This window comes from Panicum virgatum, chromosome 9N (assembly GCF_016808335.1).
Source record: "Panicum virgatum strain AP13 chromosome 9N, P.virgatum_v5, whole genome shotgun sequence".
Taxonomy (NCBI): domain Eukaryota; kingdom Viridiplantae; phylum Streptophyta; class Magnoliopsida; order Poales; family Poaceae; genus Panicum; species Panicum virgatum.
This window is the reverse complement of record NC_053153.1, coordinates 62,588,974-62,603,680: the sequence shown is the minus strand read 5'-3', so window position 1 is coordinate 62,603,680 and position 14,707 is coordinate 62,588,974. Positions and strand designations below refer to the sequence as shown.

The window sequence follows — 14,707 nt, the reverse complement described above, 5'->3', positions numbered from 1 at the left end:
CAGCCCCAAGCCGGTGGAAATGTGTGAAATGAACAGCACAAATTCCCCAACGCGCAGATTGCCGAGGGGAACCGAGCCTGCTCGAATCCCCCAAGCAGTCTCCTGTGCACTCCACCCAAGCAGGCGGTGCACCGTATTCAGCTCCTCCCCAGTCTGGAAACGGCGGGGACGAGCAAGGGATGCCATCTCGCTATGGAGGTGAGGAGCAATCTACGCAGGAGAGCAAGGGGCGAGGAAGCTCGAAGGCAAAGGGGCGCAAAGGTTGGAAGGAAGAAGGCGAATGCGAGAAAGTAACTGCGGTATGCGGTTCGACCCTTTATGAAGCCTGACCCAACCGGCGCGCCCCGGAACCGTCGCTGGAACCCAAGCGACGCCCGTACCTGGTGTTAACCGCCCAGTCCATGACAAGGGGGCCCAGGCCCGCCAGTCAGGGAGAGCGGGTAACAAACAAAGGTGTGAAAAGGTGGGATCTGAACCGTCGCCCGCACGCGAAGAGAGGCGGAAGCCGAGCTGACGTGCGTGCATTAAGCGCTGGCATGACCAGACTTTTCGGGAACTGCGCCGGTGGTAAATATCTCGTTTACTCTGGCCGCAACAATGCCGAGCATCGCTCGCGTGACTAGGTGTAAGACTGAAGGTGGGGACCACGAGTCAGTAAGCCGTTGCGATGTGATGAGGCAGCAAAAAATCCGAAGGATGGTCAAAGCCGGACAAGACTCCTGCAGTGTGCATAGCCTAAACGCTACAGGCTTCGAGTTATGCGAGAACCAAATCGCAGTAGTGGCCCCACCTGCGGGTTCGACACCTCTCCCGAGGTGGGCCCGGGGGGCCACTGTCGGTACCCTGTAGCAGGGATACCCACTTCTACTGCAGCAAGGCAGGACTCGCGTAGTTATCCGTAACTATGCCATAAGGGGCGGAGCTGCCGGGCCCCACGGGTCAGGCTCTTACCTCACTGGGCCAACGGCCCCGGACCCGCTTCCCGCTCTGGGACAGGTCCGGAGACGCCACGTGTCCTTGAGGAAGGGAACCATAGGGGTCCGGGACCTCCCGCGTCCATCCAGACCTCCCACGCGCGTAGAACCAACATACCGCCGGGGGGGGGTCCGGAGTCGCCATGTGTCCCGCAGGCGCGGGCATGAGCGCGGGTCTTCCGCTGGAGGACTCGCCCACCCACCGCATTCAATGCGGGTGGTTGAGGCGTGCTCTGCCGCCGCGGCTCGCGGGGCAGCCTTTGTCAGTCCGCACTGTAGACCACGTATTACCGAGGTACATAGTGCAGCCGCCTGCGCTGCATCCGCGCAGAGCCCGTCTGCCGCATTAATTGGATACGACGGCATGACACTTTTCCATCATGTCGCCTGCGCCGCAAGCTACACGGCCGTTCAGCTACGCTGCAGGCAACGCCGCACGCTACACCCTGGCGCCGTTTCGACAAGATAGGGCAAAGCACGCCGGTCGGGAGATTCCCGCGGACAAACCAGGGAAATCCGGGGATGAGATCTCCTTCGCCTGCAACGCCATAATGTAAGAACAGTACGTTATTTTATACTGCATCGTTGGGCACATATGTCGGGGACCCAACGGTCATGTACGCGCCTCCCTTGAGATATAAAAGGGAGGCGCTCGCGGCACACACGGAGGTTTTTTTCAAGCTCACTCAGACTCAAGCAATATAGCACACAGTGGACGTAGGGTATTATGCTCCGGCGGCCCGAACCACTCTAAACTGGCTGTGTTCATCGTGTTCTTCCAGGAGATCGAACTAGTCCTAGCTAACCCCCGAGTACTCTCCCTCTGGGCTTAGTCAGGTGCATTCCGCCACCCGGCTGTGGTTTGCCACACCACGACAAGAGAGAACTAGGTTTTGTATGTCATGGAGGATACAATATAAAAACATAAAGAAAATACAAATTAAACAGGTGCATTTTCTAAAAAAATGCCAAAGTTCTAAGTAAGGTTCTCCCACTAACCGATTACATTTTAATAGATAAGTTACCTTCTCCAAGAAAAAGTTTACCACTATATATGATAGTATCATCATACTACTTTGACTGATCGGGTAGTTTGAAGTTTAAATGAACATATAAATATTTGTAGACCATCAGTGTTAGACGAGTCATGTTATGATGCTCATAGGTCAATAACTAAATACTAACTTTTTCACTTGTTTCAGCATCCAGAGAAAATTCTATGGATTGTTTACATGCTGCATTAGATTTCTTAGGGGAAAATAAAACCATTATCGCACTGCCTTATTTTTTATGTATAAGCAGAAAAAATATTAAGCATGCTAACAAAAATGCTTTATTAAATGTCACCAATTATATTAACATGCCAGGTTTCTAGATAGAACTCATGCTCCGGTTACAAACCACGATTATAATTGTAATGTATTATTTTGTTACTTTTTATCATGAAAAGGTTACCATTGTAGTATATATTAATGCTTTGCATCATACAACCACTTTTGATTAATATTAATTGTAGCTCAAGTTAAACGTATACCAGATGATGGATGTGTACATGTAAACTGAACTTATAACAGATGGCCTAGCTTGTCCGCACATCAAAGTAATACTGACAACGACAACCAACCTACATTATGTGAGTTTTGGAGAAAGTGACAACAACATTATTGAACATTTTGGTTCCAAATCCACTACTGTCTTTCTTCTTATATCTTTCTTTTGAGGTGAAGCATTGCCAAGCATCCCATTTCATGCTTCAAGCCTGAAGAATTAAGGAAATAGTCCGCATCATCAGAAATATAATTTTGGGTTTACTTTGCCCAAATTCTAGGTGGTCACACGTGTAAATGTGTTTCTCGTTTGGCAGTTAATCAGTATAATTTATATTTCTGCTAATTAATATTGTTGGCTACTAGATCAAACATTGGTCGAGAACAATTGGAAGTCCTTGTTGTTTTGTGAGGGCAATTAGAGTTTAGTTTCTTGGAGATTCCACTTGACTCACTCTTGGAGACTTCAACACAGTGATATCTTACATGCACCTCACGCATGCTTCATCTATTTGTTGTGCATAGAACAATTTTAGGTAGCTAGACTTTATCCCGAGAACATGAGAGTAAGTTTCTTATTTGTTTTCCTTGTGATGAAACGAAGCAAAGTGTTTTTTTAGGAAAGGAGAGGGGTAATGTGACAGAACCGCCAAATTAAAACTCTCACTTAAGCGTAATGGCCGTCATTTGAACACATCGGGCACATTAGCTTAATAGTTTAATTTGACAGCTCTTTCTCAGCCCACGTCCCGATCGAAACAACACCGATAGTCCCATGCGAAGGTGAGCGCAGATGGTACAAGCACGACAGAAATTCGAAAATACAGCAAATATTCATAAGACTTTACCTTAAGTTTTACAAACCAAATTTGAATAAATACATAATTTACAAACTTTGCATTACTGAAATCCGGGTTCAACTAGAGGAAAAGGGCCTACAACTACCAAAAGTGTATCCTAGGGAGATCCCTAACTAAACGTCTGGCTCCACAACCTCCCATCCTTCTGCATCCCGACGGATGAACTTAGCGCAGCAGGGACAGAAGTCTACGTCTGCGTGTCCTGCAGTAATGTTTCAACAAAAGCCCTGAGCAACTAATACTCAGCAAGACTTACTCTACCAGTGGGTATAACTTAGCCCACATATCTAGACATGCAAATCTTTTGGCCGGTGGTTAGTTTTGCGGAAAAAACGACTAAAGTGAATCCTTATTTCCATATTTTAGCTCATGATTCTATATATCTTGACCATCATCTAAATTTGGCATATCTAGAGCAAACATGGTAAAGCATATAATAACATTCCAAGTGAATATAACCATATGCCATACATACTCCCACTCGATACTACGCAGTGACGCAGTGATCAAGGTGCCCATGTCCGAGAGCGACTGACGGCGAATCGATTCGATTTAACCTTGCAAGGTGGACCTAACCAACACGGCACGCGTATGCCCCGTCAGACCACACGCACCAACCCTTCCCCTTTTCGCCTCGAATTACAGAACCGCCCCACCTACATATAGTCAGCCGAGCTCAACAAGAGTCCACCAAAAGTAAACATATGCATCCCGTTTCTCCACGACTACTCGACTCACCCTAAGGGGTGGTGATGAAGTTCTGTACTTTCGAAGCGAGGCAGTACTAGGCTTACCAGTTTCGACTACCTCCTACTCCCGGCATGCGGTTAGTACAATTCAAACATGATCAGCAGGGCCGACAACGGTACGGTTCTTAACTGACACAGACGGAGCTATCCTTTCTCCGCCCGGTCTCAACTTCTATTTGTCCTTTCAATTCCAAGATTAGTAACTCATGTATGAGAATGTAAAATATCCTATATCTCGCGAGTAACTGGAAATTACTCGACTTCTACCGAACCCTATTTAGCATAGCACGTCTATCATTTGACATATACTAGTATAGAACTCATGGTACCTAAGGGTTATGCATCTAAGGTTCCATTCAGCTCCTATGACTTTAATGCACAAGAATAGATATATATATACATATAATGTTGCATAAATTTGAAATAGAGGTTATGCACCGGGGCTTGACTTCAGTCTGCTGCTCAGGCTAGGGTTAGACGGGCCTTGGGCCGGGTTCTCACGCATCTCCTCCAGGGCTTGCTCCGGCTGCTCCTGCGGTGCCGCAATCACCTCAAATACGGCGCCCTCAGCTGCGGATGCTACACGAATGCATATGAAATGATTGAGTGCAACCCAAACTATATAATCACTATACCCAAAATGAAATGTCCTGCGCGGACTGTCCGCAACCGAAGGGCGGACCGTCCGCAGTTCAACTTCGCAGACCACCAGAACCTCCAACGTCTCTGGAGAATTTCGAGACTGACTGGCGGACTGTCCGCGCCTCAGTAGCGGACTGTCCGCAACACACTTCTGCAATCCCACCAGAACCGACTACTTCTCTAGTCAAATTTTAAATCTATACTGCGGACTGTCCGCTCACCCTTAGCGGGCTGTCCACAACACACCTACGCCAATCCACCAGAGACAACGACGTCTCTGGACGAATTTCTAATCCTACCGGCGGTCCGTCCGGCCCTCCTTGGCGGACCGTCCGCAGTTCACTCTGCCAATCCACCAGAGACGACAACGTCTCTAGACAAAATCCTAGACTCCACGGCGGACTGTCCGCTCTCCAATAGCGGACCGTCCGCAGTTCAATCCTGCGAACCCCATCAGAGACAACATCGTCTCTGGACAAATTCGAACTCTACGGCGGACTGTCCGTTCTCCAATAGCGGACCGTCCGCAATACAATTCTGCGAAAACACCAGAGACAACATCGTCTCTGGACAACTTCTAACCTGACCGGCGGACTGTCCGGCCCTCCTAGGCAGACCGTCCGCGACTCATATCCCTTGACACCGCACAACAGCGGCAGCAAGCGCGGCGACGGCGGCGGCGGCGGCCGTTCACTGGCGCCGGTGGCGCACAACGGAAGGGGAAAAAGGCCGGGGAGCACAAATAACTCACCCCGAATCCATTTCCGCGGTCGGTTCGGGCGGAGGATGACCGGAGAAGCGGATCGACGGTGGAGCAAGCTTCAAAAGGCTCCAATGGTGACCGGCGGCGGCTGGGGCGATTCCGGCCGGGAGAAGCCGGGCTGGGGGTTGGGGAAGGTGGAGGAGGTGTTGGAGAAGGTGCTCGCACGAGGAATTGAGGTATGGTGGTCGGAGGAGGGAGATCGAAGGAAGGGGGCGACGGCGGCGCGAGCGGACGAGCGGAGCTCGTCACTGGTCGAAGAATGAAGAAGAGGAAAGAGGATATGACAGGCGGGTCCCACAACCAGAATAAATATCTAGGCGTTACTTTGGCGGACCGTCCGCCGATCCCTAGCGGACCGTCCGCAGTTTTTCTGGGTGTTATCCCCTACTGATGTGAAATATTATCTGCATGTCTGTCTATATATAGACAACATACCCAACAATATTATTTGCATGTTTCTATTTTGGGATTGATACCTTAAGTGTAATTAATATTTTAGTATGTTTTGATGTGTGTATATACAGACATGTCCTATTTGAAATTAAACAAAATGTTGGGTCTCGGATATATAATTGTCTGACAGAAGAAGGTAATGCCAGAAGTTGATGCTTGTGTACTGGAGCAAGGGTAGTGTCACCAATTACGACATGCGCGACATGGATCCAACCTTTAGGCTGTGTTTAGGTGGTGAAAAGTTTTGGATTTGGGCACTGTAGCATTTTTGTTGTTATTTGATAATTAATGTCCAATTATGAAATAATTAGGTTTAAAAGACTCATCATGTCATTTACAGTTGAACTGTGTAATTAATTATTTTTTCAACTGCATTTAATACTCCATGCATGTGTTCGAAGATTCGATGTGGATACTGTAGGGAAAATTTTGGCAACTAAACAGGGCCTTAATTCATTCATTACTATTGTCTCGTTATAAGATTTGGTCTAATTAACCATATTCGACACACCCCTCCCACGTCATGCGCTCAAAAATATAAACCTATATCAGATGCATAAAATATTGTGAGGAAGCGTGCTAGGAATCCCATTACAATGCTTGTTTCTTTTCCTGTTTTTCCTCTTTCCACACTCGTGCCCTTTTACTCCTACCTCTCCTAAAATGGATTTACAATATGCTTGGTCTCTCTAGTACCCTTTTGTTCCTATTTCCTAGAAGTTCTTTCGAAAACTTTTTTAGAAAAATCTGTTGGAATAAGTTTTGTATGAGGAAATAGAGTGAATTTTCCAAGGAAAACATGTTTGAAATTCTCTTGAAAAGTTTTCATGAAAGCGTCTAAAAAACTTTTACATTCTTTTTTTTGTAAGAACTCACTTGGAAGGGGAAAAGTTTTTGGAAAGCTTTCCGAGAACTCGAGAGTAGTTATGGTTTATGACCCGATGGCCGCACAGTCTTTTAAAGTACAAACACAAAATATGACCAGACAAAATGTGTACAAACTTTAAATCAAGAAGACCATGAACGAGTTATTTATTTCAATTATATTTTACTTCACCTTGGGAGAGAACGCGCTATTGCAACAGAAGCTGTCAAATTCCACGACCTGTGTCAGGGGGCGGAGGTCTCCAAATGGAAACGAGGGGGAAAAAAACCTTCAAAAGAAGAGGAAAAAGATACGGAGCGAGAAGGAGAGCGCAACGGAAAGCAACCCAACCTCTCCTTTTCCGCCATTGGCCCCCATTCCACAGTCCACACAGCACTCACGCGCTCTTCAATCGCTCGGCCCCCTTTCTTCCTCCCCTGGCCTCCCTTCGATCCAAGCCCCCACATATGTCGTCTTCGCCCGCCCCCAAAGCTCCAACCTTTCCTCGTTTTAATTGGCGTCTACGGCCTGGTCCGTCCAGGAAAACAACGGAGTTTGTTTTCGTTGCGTTGTTTGCTGCTGTGCTGTTGGTGGTGCGGTTTTTGTCCGTTCCTGGGAGTTCAGTGCGTCCCTCCTCCATTTCTTGAGAACGCCCCTCGGTGGGCTGCGTTGTTCGCGTTGGGTTGCCGTCTATCTCTTGATTCGGAAGCCTCGGCTCTTGGTTTGGGAAGGGCCCCCCTTTCAAGGCGAGGAATTTGGTGCGGGTTGATGGCATCCTGCGAGGATTCCGCGATGCAATGATGGGTTCTTGAAGCCGAGGTGAATCTTTGACCAGCCGAATTTCCCGAATTTTGAGCTGAAGTCCCTTGGTTTTTGATCCGCCGGGCGCCATGGGCCTCTGCCACGGCAAGTCGGTGGCGGTCCAGGAGCCGGCGGAGGAGGAAACCCAAGTAGCCGCCGGCGCGGCGCCCCCGGCGGCGGGTCGCGATGACGGGGTTGCCTCGCCGGCGAAGGCGCCCGCGACACCCAAGCAGCCCAAGTTCTCCTTCTACCTGCCGAGCCCGCTCCCGCCCTTCAGCTACAAGGGCTCACCGGCCAACTCCAGCGTCACCTCCACGCCGGCGCGCAAGCGCCCGTTCCCGTTCCCGCCGCCGTCGCCCGCCAAGCACATCCGCGCGCTCCTGGCGCGCCGGCATGGCTTGATCAAGCCCAATGAAGCGTCCATCCCCGAGGGCGCCGAACCGAACCTGGGGCTGGACAAGACCTTCGGATACTCCAAGCATTTCACGGCCAAGTACGAGCTCGGCCGGGAGGTTGGGCGCGGCCACTTCGGCTACACCTGCGCCGCCAAGGCCAAGAAGGGCGAGCTCAAGGGAGAGGACGTCGCCGTCAAGGTCGTTCCCAAGGCCAAGGTGCGAGAGCATTCCCTCTTTCCGTGGAGTGATTTCTTCTGTTCGGTTCCTCACTTGTTTTCACTACCTAGTTTTGTTTGCTCGATTGGACCCTCCGTGCAATTTTTTTGCTCGAAGGTTTTTTTTTCTGTATTCACTGAGTACACCTTGTGTTCATAGGCTTTTAGTGGACATACTTGTGGCTTCTTAAATTTTGTTGCTTCAAATTGCACTACTAGGAGAAGATAGGAACCTTGCAAATATGAAATAGGTGTACACTGTACTTCCAGGGGACTTAATTTGGCACTATAATTCAATTATAAGATTGTTAGGCGTTAGTCTGTTGCTTGATTAGCATTGAAAGGACAGATTGAGGAGTCTGAATTTGATTTCTTGAGTGATTGGGGTGGTTCCTGGTTGTTAGTTGGGACAGGGACCATGGTGCTCCAGCGACGCTTGTTTCGTTCGTTTGTTCAAAAGCTCTGTAAGCGACATCTTCCAACTGGTTTTGGATAGCTTGCTCATTAAATTGGTGTCATGTGATCATAATGGTATCATTGGCTATGTGATTCTCCACTCCCTGTTGGTGATGCCATCTTCTTATCTCAAAAACAATCATGGTTGTTAAATTGCTATGAATCAAAGGGAGCAACGCGTATGGTGCTATGCAATTATGTCCTGTTTGTACTGGTTAAAAATTCTGTACTGTCACTCCCCAATTTTCATTTATTGAAATATTCACACTTGACCCCTTGTGGGTCCTTTACAGTTATGTTAGTAGACTTTTTCTTTAATAAATACTTATGCAGAGGTTCAAGGCTTCTGTCAGAGATACATGAATTATCAATTCTTCATCTTAGTTACTATGCACATGCAATTGGTACTTTTAATCTGGTAAGTTGGTGGTGATTAGGGCTACTTTAGTGGTATTAGTGTCACCAATTAGGTGCTGTAATGCAGATATGGTGATTATGGGTCATGTTTAAGGAGTTAATTCTATTAATTGTTGGATGAAGACGATAGAAAACAAATATTAGCATTAGATACAGCTAATTGAATGGCTAGGATCAAATGGTGTGAATTATTTAGTTTACGGAAGGCTGGATTGTCCAACACTTGATGGTTACTACTACTTTTTCATACATTTGTGTTTCATCAATATCTCAGCAATGTTGATTTCCTGAATTAAATATAGGGGAAGCAGAATCTCCAAACTGAACGGTGGGTTTGCCCCGCTTCTATTTTTGATTGTACAGTTTTAGCCAGAAAGATTATTGGCTGTTGAAATGATCCCCTGCAGTTGGAGGTCACTTGGATTTTCTGTTACTAGTTTCATAGCTTCTGGGAAATACAAAAAATATACTCACACAGTTGTTTGGACCTAAATGTTTTGAGATATTTTATGCATTAATCTGGTAACTTCATGGCATAGTTAGGATTCGATCTCAATTTTTGCAACAGCCTCCAACATAAACATAGACCCTCTTATGTATCTTATGCTCATCATATTAACCTTTTCTATGGTTGATTGCATGGTCCATTTTGCTTATATTGATATAGTTGTAATATCTTTAGACTGTAGTATATGTTGCTAGTGAAAGATGGATTTCAGTTCACCGTTTTTTTGTTACCTTTTATGAAATTCCACTAAAAATCTAAGCACATGTTGTAGTCTCACACAATCTAACTACTTTTGCACAGATGACTACTGCTATTGCCATTGAAGATGTCAGAAGAGAAGTCAGAATATTGAGTTCTTTGACAGGCCACAGCAATCTAGTGCAGTTTTATGATGCTTTTGAGGATGAAGAAAATGTATATGTCGTTATGGAGTAAGTTCACACTTGTTTCATTTATTAGTAACTCTCATGACTTACTGAAACTTCTAATTAGGGTTCAATGCAGCACTATGTCAACAAAATAGGACAGACCATCCAACCTTTTGTCGTAATGCGTTTTCAGAAAAGGCAATACTTAATGTATTAATTCTTTCACATATTAGCAAGATTAAAATGTGCTGGTTGCTGACCGAACTTCCCAAGTAAACTTGACAAACAACACAATTATTTTGGTTGGCTATATCTTATCATTCTCATATTACTCCTAGTTTTGAAAGAAGATTAAGCATCTAGATTTTTTTTTCAACACGAGGCAGAACTCCATTTCCATTACTTATAAATGGAAACTGAAATACAATGGGGCCATTATACAGCCTGTTCGGCTGGGATAGTTTGGCTGGGCTGGGGCTGCGGCAGGCCAGCCAGCCAATCAGCCATCGGGTGATCTGAGAGAGGAACGGCACACTGAGATAACTGAGATAACTGTGAGAGGGGTGACCGCTGAACGGCTGGACGGCTGGCTGGGCTTAAGCCCAGCCAGAATCACCCATCCGAACAGGGCCATAGAAAGGAAACAGACAGATGAGGGGGGCATGCAAACACATCAACGAATCTAACACATCCCTGGACAACATGGACTAACCTGCTTCAGGCCGACCAGCAGCCAAGCCTGCACACAAAGCCAACAGACTACAGTCTACTACAGGATCATCATTACACAGTTTGAGAAGAAACAAACCGCCTATTAAGTCTCTAGATATGATACTGGTATCTAAAAGTAAGCAAGAATCAACACAATGATACACAGCTCTCCTGCGCGTTCGAGGAAAAAAAAGTAAGCAAGAAAATACAATGAGTCATGGCAACATGTGTCACTAAGAATTTGAACTTTTTTTTCTAAATAAATTCAGGCACCTTTCAAAACACCCTATATATCCTTGTATTATCTTGAAATGAAATAAGCGTGATGGATTTGGCTAACTCAAATGTTGAAAAAACCTATGAATACATACACGATAACTTAGTTAAAAAGACATGTTACCTCATGAATCATTATTGCTATCAATATTTCTGATCTCATGAACATATCTGCAAGAGATTAGAATTTTTGAATGAAAAAAATAGCTATCAGGATACAATACAATCTACATGAAACTAATTGTTAATAGAGATGCTTTATTACGCCATCCATGCAAAGCTTACATTCCAAGCGTACCAACCATGGAAAATAAAACTAGCATCTTAAGTCTTAACATTGGTGGAACCTGTGCAATCAATATTTGACTTGTCCCTCACCTAAGAACTAGGATTGGCTCTAATAATGCCGCTTTATTTGCTTGCGGTTAGATGTTAATGTCAATTTGCTATACATTCAACTCTTATCGGATGGTCACATATTTGCATGGAGGTGAGACCGGATAAGAGTCGCCCAATATGTTAGGAATGTTTTGTTGGAACAGATAAACGTGGACCGGTTATTGTTTTTTTATATGTGTTGTAACTCATAACAATGTAGTGCAAGTACAGATTTGGCCTTAACTTGTATCTTCTTTAAGGTCTGTACACTTTTCTTCCAAAGTAGGTTACCGAACAAAGCCCATTTGATGTACAAATATGTTGTACTCGTCTAGAAAGGTGTTGCTATACCTGAATAACTCACTGGTATTTTGTCCTGATCCAGGTTATGCAGTGGAGGTGAACTGCTGGACAGGATTTTGGCTAGGTACTTACAGGACATTTCATTTCTAAAACTGAAGTCCTTGACTCTACAGGGATTCTGAATTTCTGATAATAGCTGACTCCTGTTTTTGCAGAGGTGGAAAATATTCAGAGGAAGATGCTAAGGTGGTCATTCATCAAATTTTAAGTGTTGCTTCATTTTGCCATCTTCAGGGTATTTGTCATCGGGACCTTAAACCTGAGGTAAGATTGTTCGCGCAATTCACAACTAATGTTTAGTACCATGAAGCTCACTAGTTGTTGGTGAAACTGTGTGAACCTCAGCATACTTCCTTTGAGCGTACCCTTATCTCTGTTGTTTCTGTGGATCTTAGATGAGTTAAGAGAAATGCTATGACAACATTGGTATTTTATGCTGATGCTAATGTTAGTCTGCTTACTTTCATTTTTCAGAATTTCCTTTTCATGTCAAAGGACGAGAATTCTGCCTTGAAAGTCATAGACTTTGGTTTGTCTGACTTTGTTAAACCAGGTTAGTCTTACAGATTTTTCTTTGGATCATTGCATATCACTTTTTGTATTAAAATGCATGTGCCATTATATTATGCAGATGAAAGACTTAATGACATTGTTGGAAGTGCATATTATGTTGCTCCTGAAGTGCTCCATCGATCTTACGGCACTGAGGCAGATATGTGGAGCATCGGAGTAATTGTATATATTTTGCTTTGTGGAAGCCGCCCTTTCTGGGCACGAACTGAGTCAGGGATTTTCCGAGCTGTCCTAAAAGCAGAGCCTAGTTTTGATGAAACCCCATGGCCTACCCTTTCTGCTGAAGCGAAAGATTTTGTAAAAAGGCTACTCAATAAGGATTACCGCAAGAGGATGACTGCTGCACAAGCCCTCTGTAAGTAACATTCCTGTCTTGAACTTGGTTTACCCTGTTTTTCAGCTTGCGGATGAGGTGACACCAGCTTTTGCATTCCTTGACAATTACAGGCCATCCATGGATCCGTGGTACTCAGGAAATTAACATTAATTTAGACATGATTATCTACCGGCTTATGAGGGCTTACATAAGTTCATCTTCTCTGCGGAAGTCTGCATTGAGGGTAATACTTTTGTAGGTTGTTTGTACTGTTCTTCAAGTCATCATTATTGTCTGTAATTGATGATATATAATAGCTAAACCCTCCATTGTCCTACATAAACGATGCCAATAATATGAATAATCTCCATTTTTCAAAAAGTGTATTGTATTGGTATTGATTCGTCTGCATCACCGAGCAAACTGTTCTGTTTTTGGATTCCTGATCCTGTCATGCTTTTTTGTCATACAATATAATATATGTATTGCTCTGGAAATAAAAACACTGAAATGCCTGTGGTCATGATTGTACACACATTCTATTTAACTGATTGCAGTATCTGTTATTACATATTAACTATTCACTATGTTCCTTGCTTGTCTTTCACCTTAAAAATTATAATCAATGATCATCAATTCATCATATGGGTGTTCCATTTTTTCCATTCTTATTTTCTGTGACTGCATTTTTGTTGGGGTACTGTTGTTTTCTATAGTATTGTGAACAGAGGCCATTTCAAGAAACTGTCATGCAGGTTTGCTGCATTATGTTTTTCAGGCTCTTGCAAAGACACTGACGATAGATCAACTCTTCTACCTAAGAGGGCAGTTTGCTTTGCTAGGTCCAAACAAGAGTGGCCAAATCTCCTTGCAAAATATGAAGATGGTTAGTTATTTTTACCTTATTCCGTCAAAATTCTTTGATATGCAGTTGCTAAATGTTCATGAAACTTCTAGGCCTTGATGAAGAATTCCTCGGGCGCAATGAATGATTCTGGGGTGGTCGACTTTGTTAACTCAGTGAGTCTTCTCTGTTCTTTCTTGTGTTCTTTTGATACTTGTGTGACATGAGCAAGTGACTATAAACTAATTGTACCCATTGTGCTAGATATGCAATATCCAGTATGGAAAGTTTGATTTTGAGGAGTTCTCGGCTTCGGCTATTAGCGTTTATCAAATGGAAGGCCTGGAGACATGGGAACAACATGCTCAGCAAGCATATGAATTATTTGACAAGGAGGGCAACCGACCAATTGTGATAGAAGAACTTGCATCGGTATAGTTTGATCTTAAAACATAGTTTCTGCATAGGACATGAACTGCGACTTATGATGTCGTTCATCTTTCAGGAACTTGGACTTGGCCCTTCAGTTCCACTTCATGTTGTTCTCCAAGATTGGATCAGGCAGGATGGAAAACTCAGTCTGCTCGGATTCATGAAACTATTGCATGGAGTTTCTTCGCGCACAATCCCTAAAGTCTAAGACACCCTCTTGCATGAACCAAGGAGAAAAGTGACAACTAAGCTAATCTCTGGCTAGCGCATGGCATGGCTGGTTGTAGAAGTTGCATGAAACCAATACAAAGGTTAACAGATGATTGTAGCGTAAGAGGTAAAGGCTGTCATTAGGTCTATACTGTCACCCGCCTCTGATGGTATTTATTGACATTGTACTCAAGATGTTCAGAGGAATGTATAGGTTTGGTTTGGGGAAGAATGGAAGGGCTAAAAGATTGGAGGCTGACTTTGTGGGTATGAACAACGTTCGTATCTTGTGCTCCCTTTGTCTCAGTAAATGGGTTGAGGACATTGCCTCCACTTGTGTTGTGCTTGTGCCGCGTACTGCCTTAATTTCATATTCTATCTGATCTGATGTTTTGTTCATCGTATTTATACTTCTAACGAGAGGTAGTATACAGCTTTGGAACTTTTCCTAACAGAAGGATCAGACAGCTTGCATTGTTAGCTCCGGGAGTGATATATATTTTTTTTTTTGAATAAGTCCGGGAGTGGTAATCTGAGGGAACAGATTTCCTGAACAGAGAAGCTGAGCTGCGGCATCTGAAATCTTGTTCA

The 14,707-nt window shown here is 44.6% G+C and overlaps 1 protein-coding gene across 1 annotated transcript; it reads left to right on the top strand.

The window, feature by feature from the left end:
• The first annotated feature begins 7,165 nt into the window (after window positions 1-7,165).
• Window positions 7,166-14,458, top strand: LOC120688357 (calcium/calmodulin-dependent serine/threonine-protein kinase 1-like). The gene is made up of 11 exons (XM_039970648.1): window positions 7,166-8,265; window positions 9,946-10,076; window positions 11,764-11,805; window positions 11,897-12,005; window positions 12,216-12,294; window positions 12,373-12,669; window positions 12,762-12,874; window positions 13,409-13,516; window positions 13,588-13,650; window positions 13,739-13,906; window positions 13,980-14,458. The coding sequence occupies exons 1-11, from the start codon at window positions 7,744-7,746 to the stop codon at window positions 14,112-14,114; spliced, it is 1,767 nt and encodes a 588-aa protein (XP_039826582.1). The 5' UTR covers window positions 7,166-7,743; the 3' UTR covers window positions 14,115-14,458.
• The last annotated feature ends 249 nt before the right edge of the window (window positions 14,459-14,707 follow it).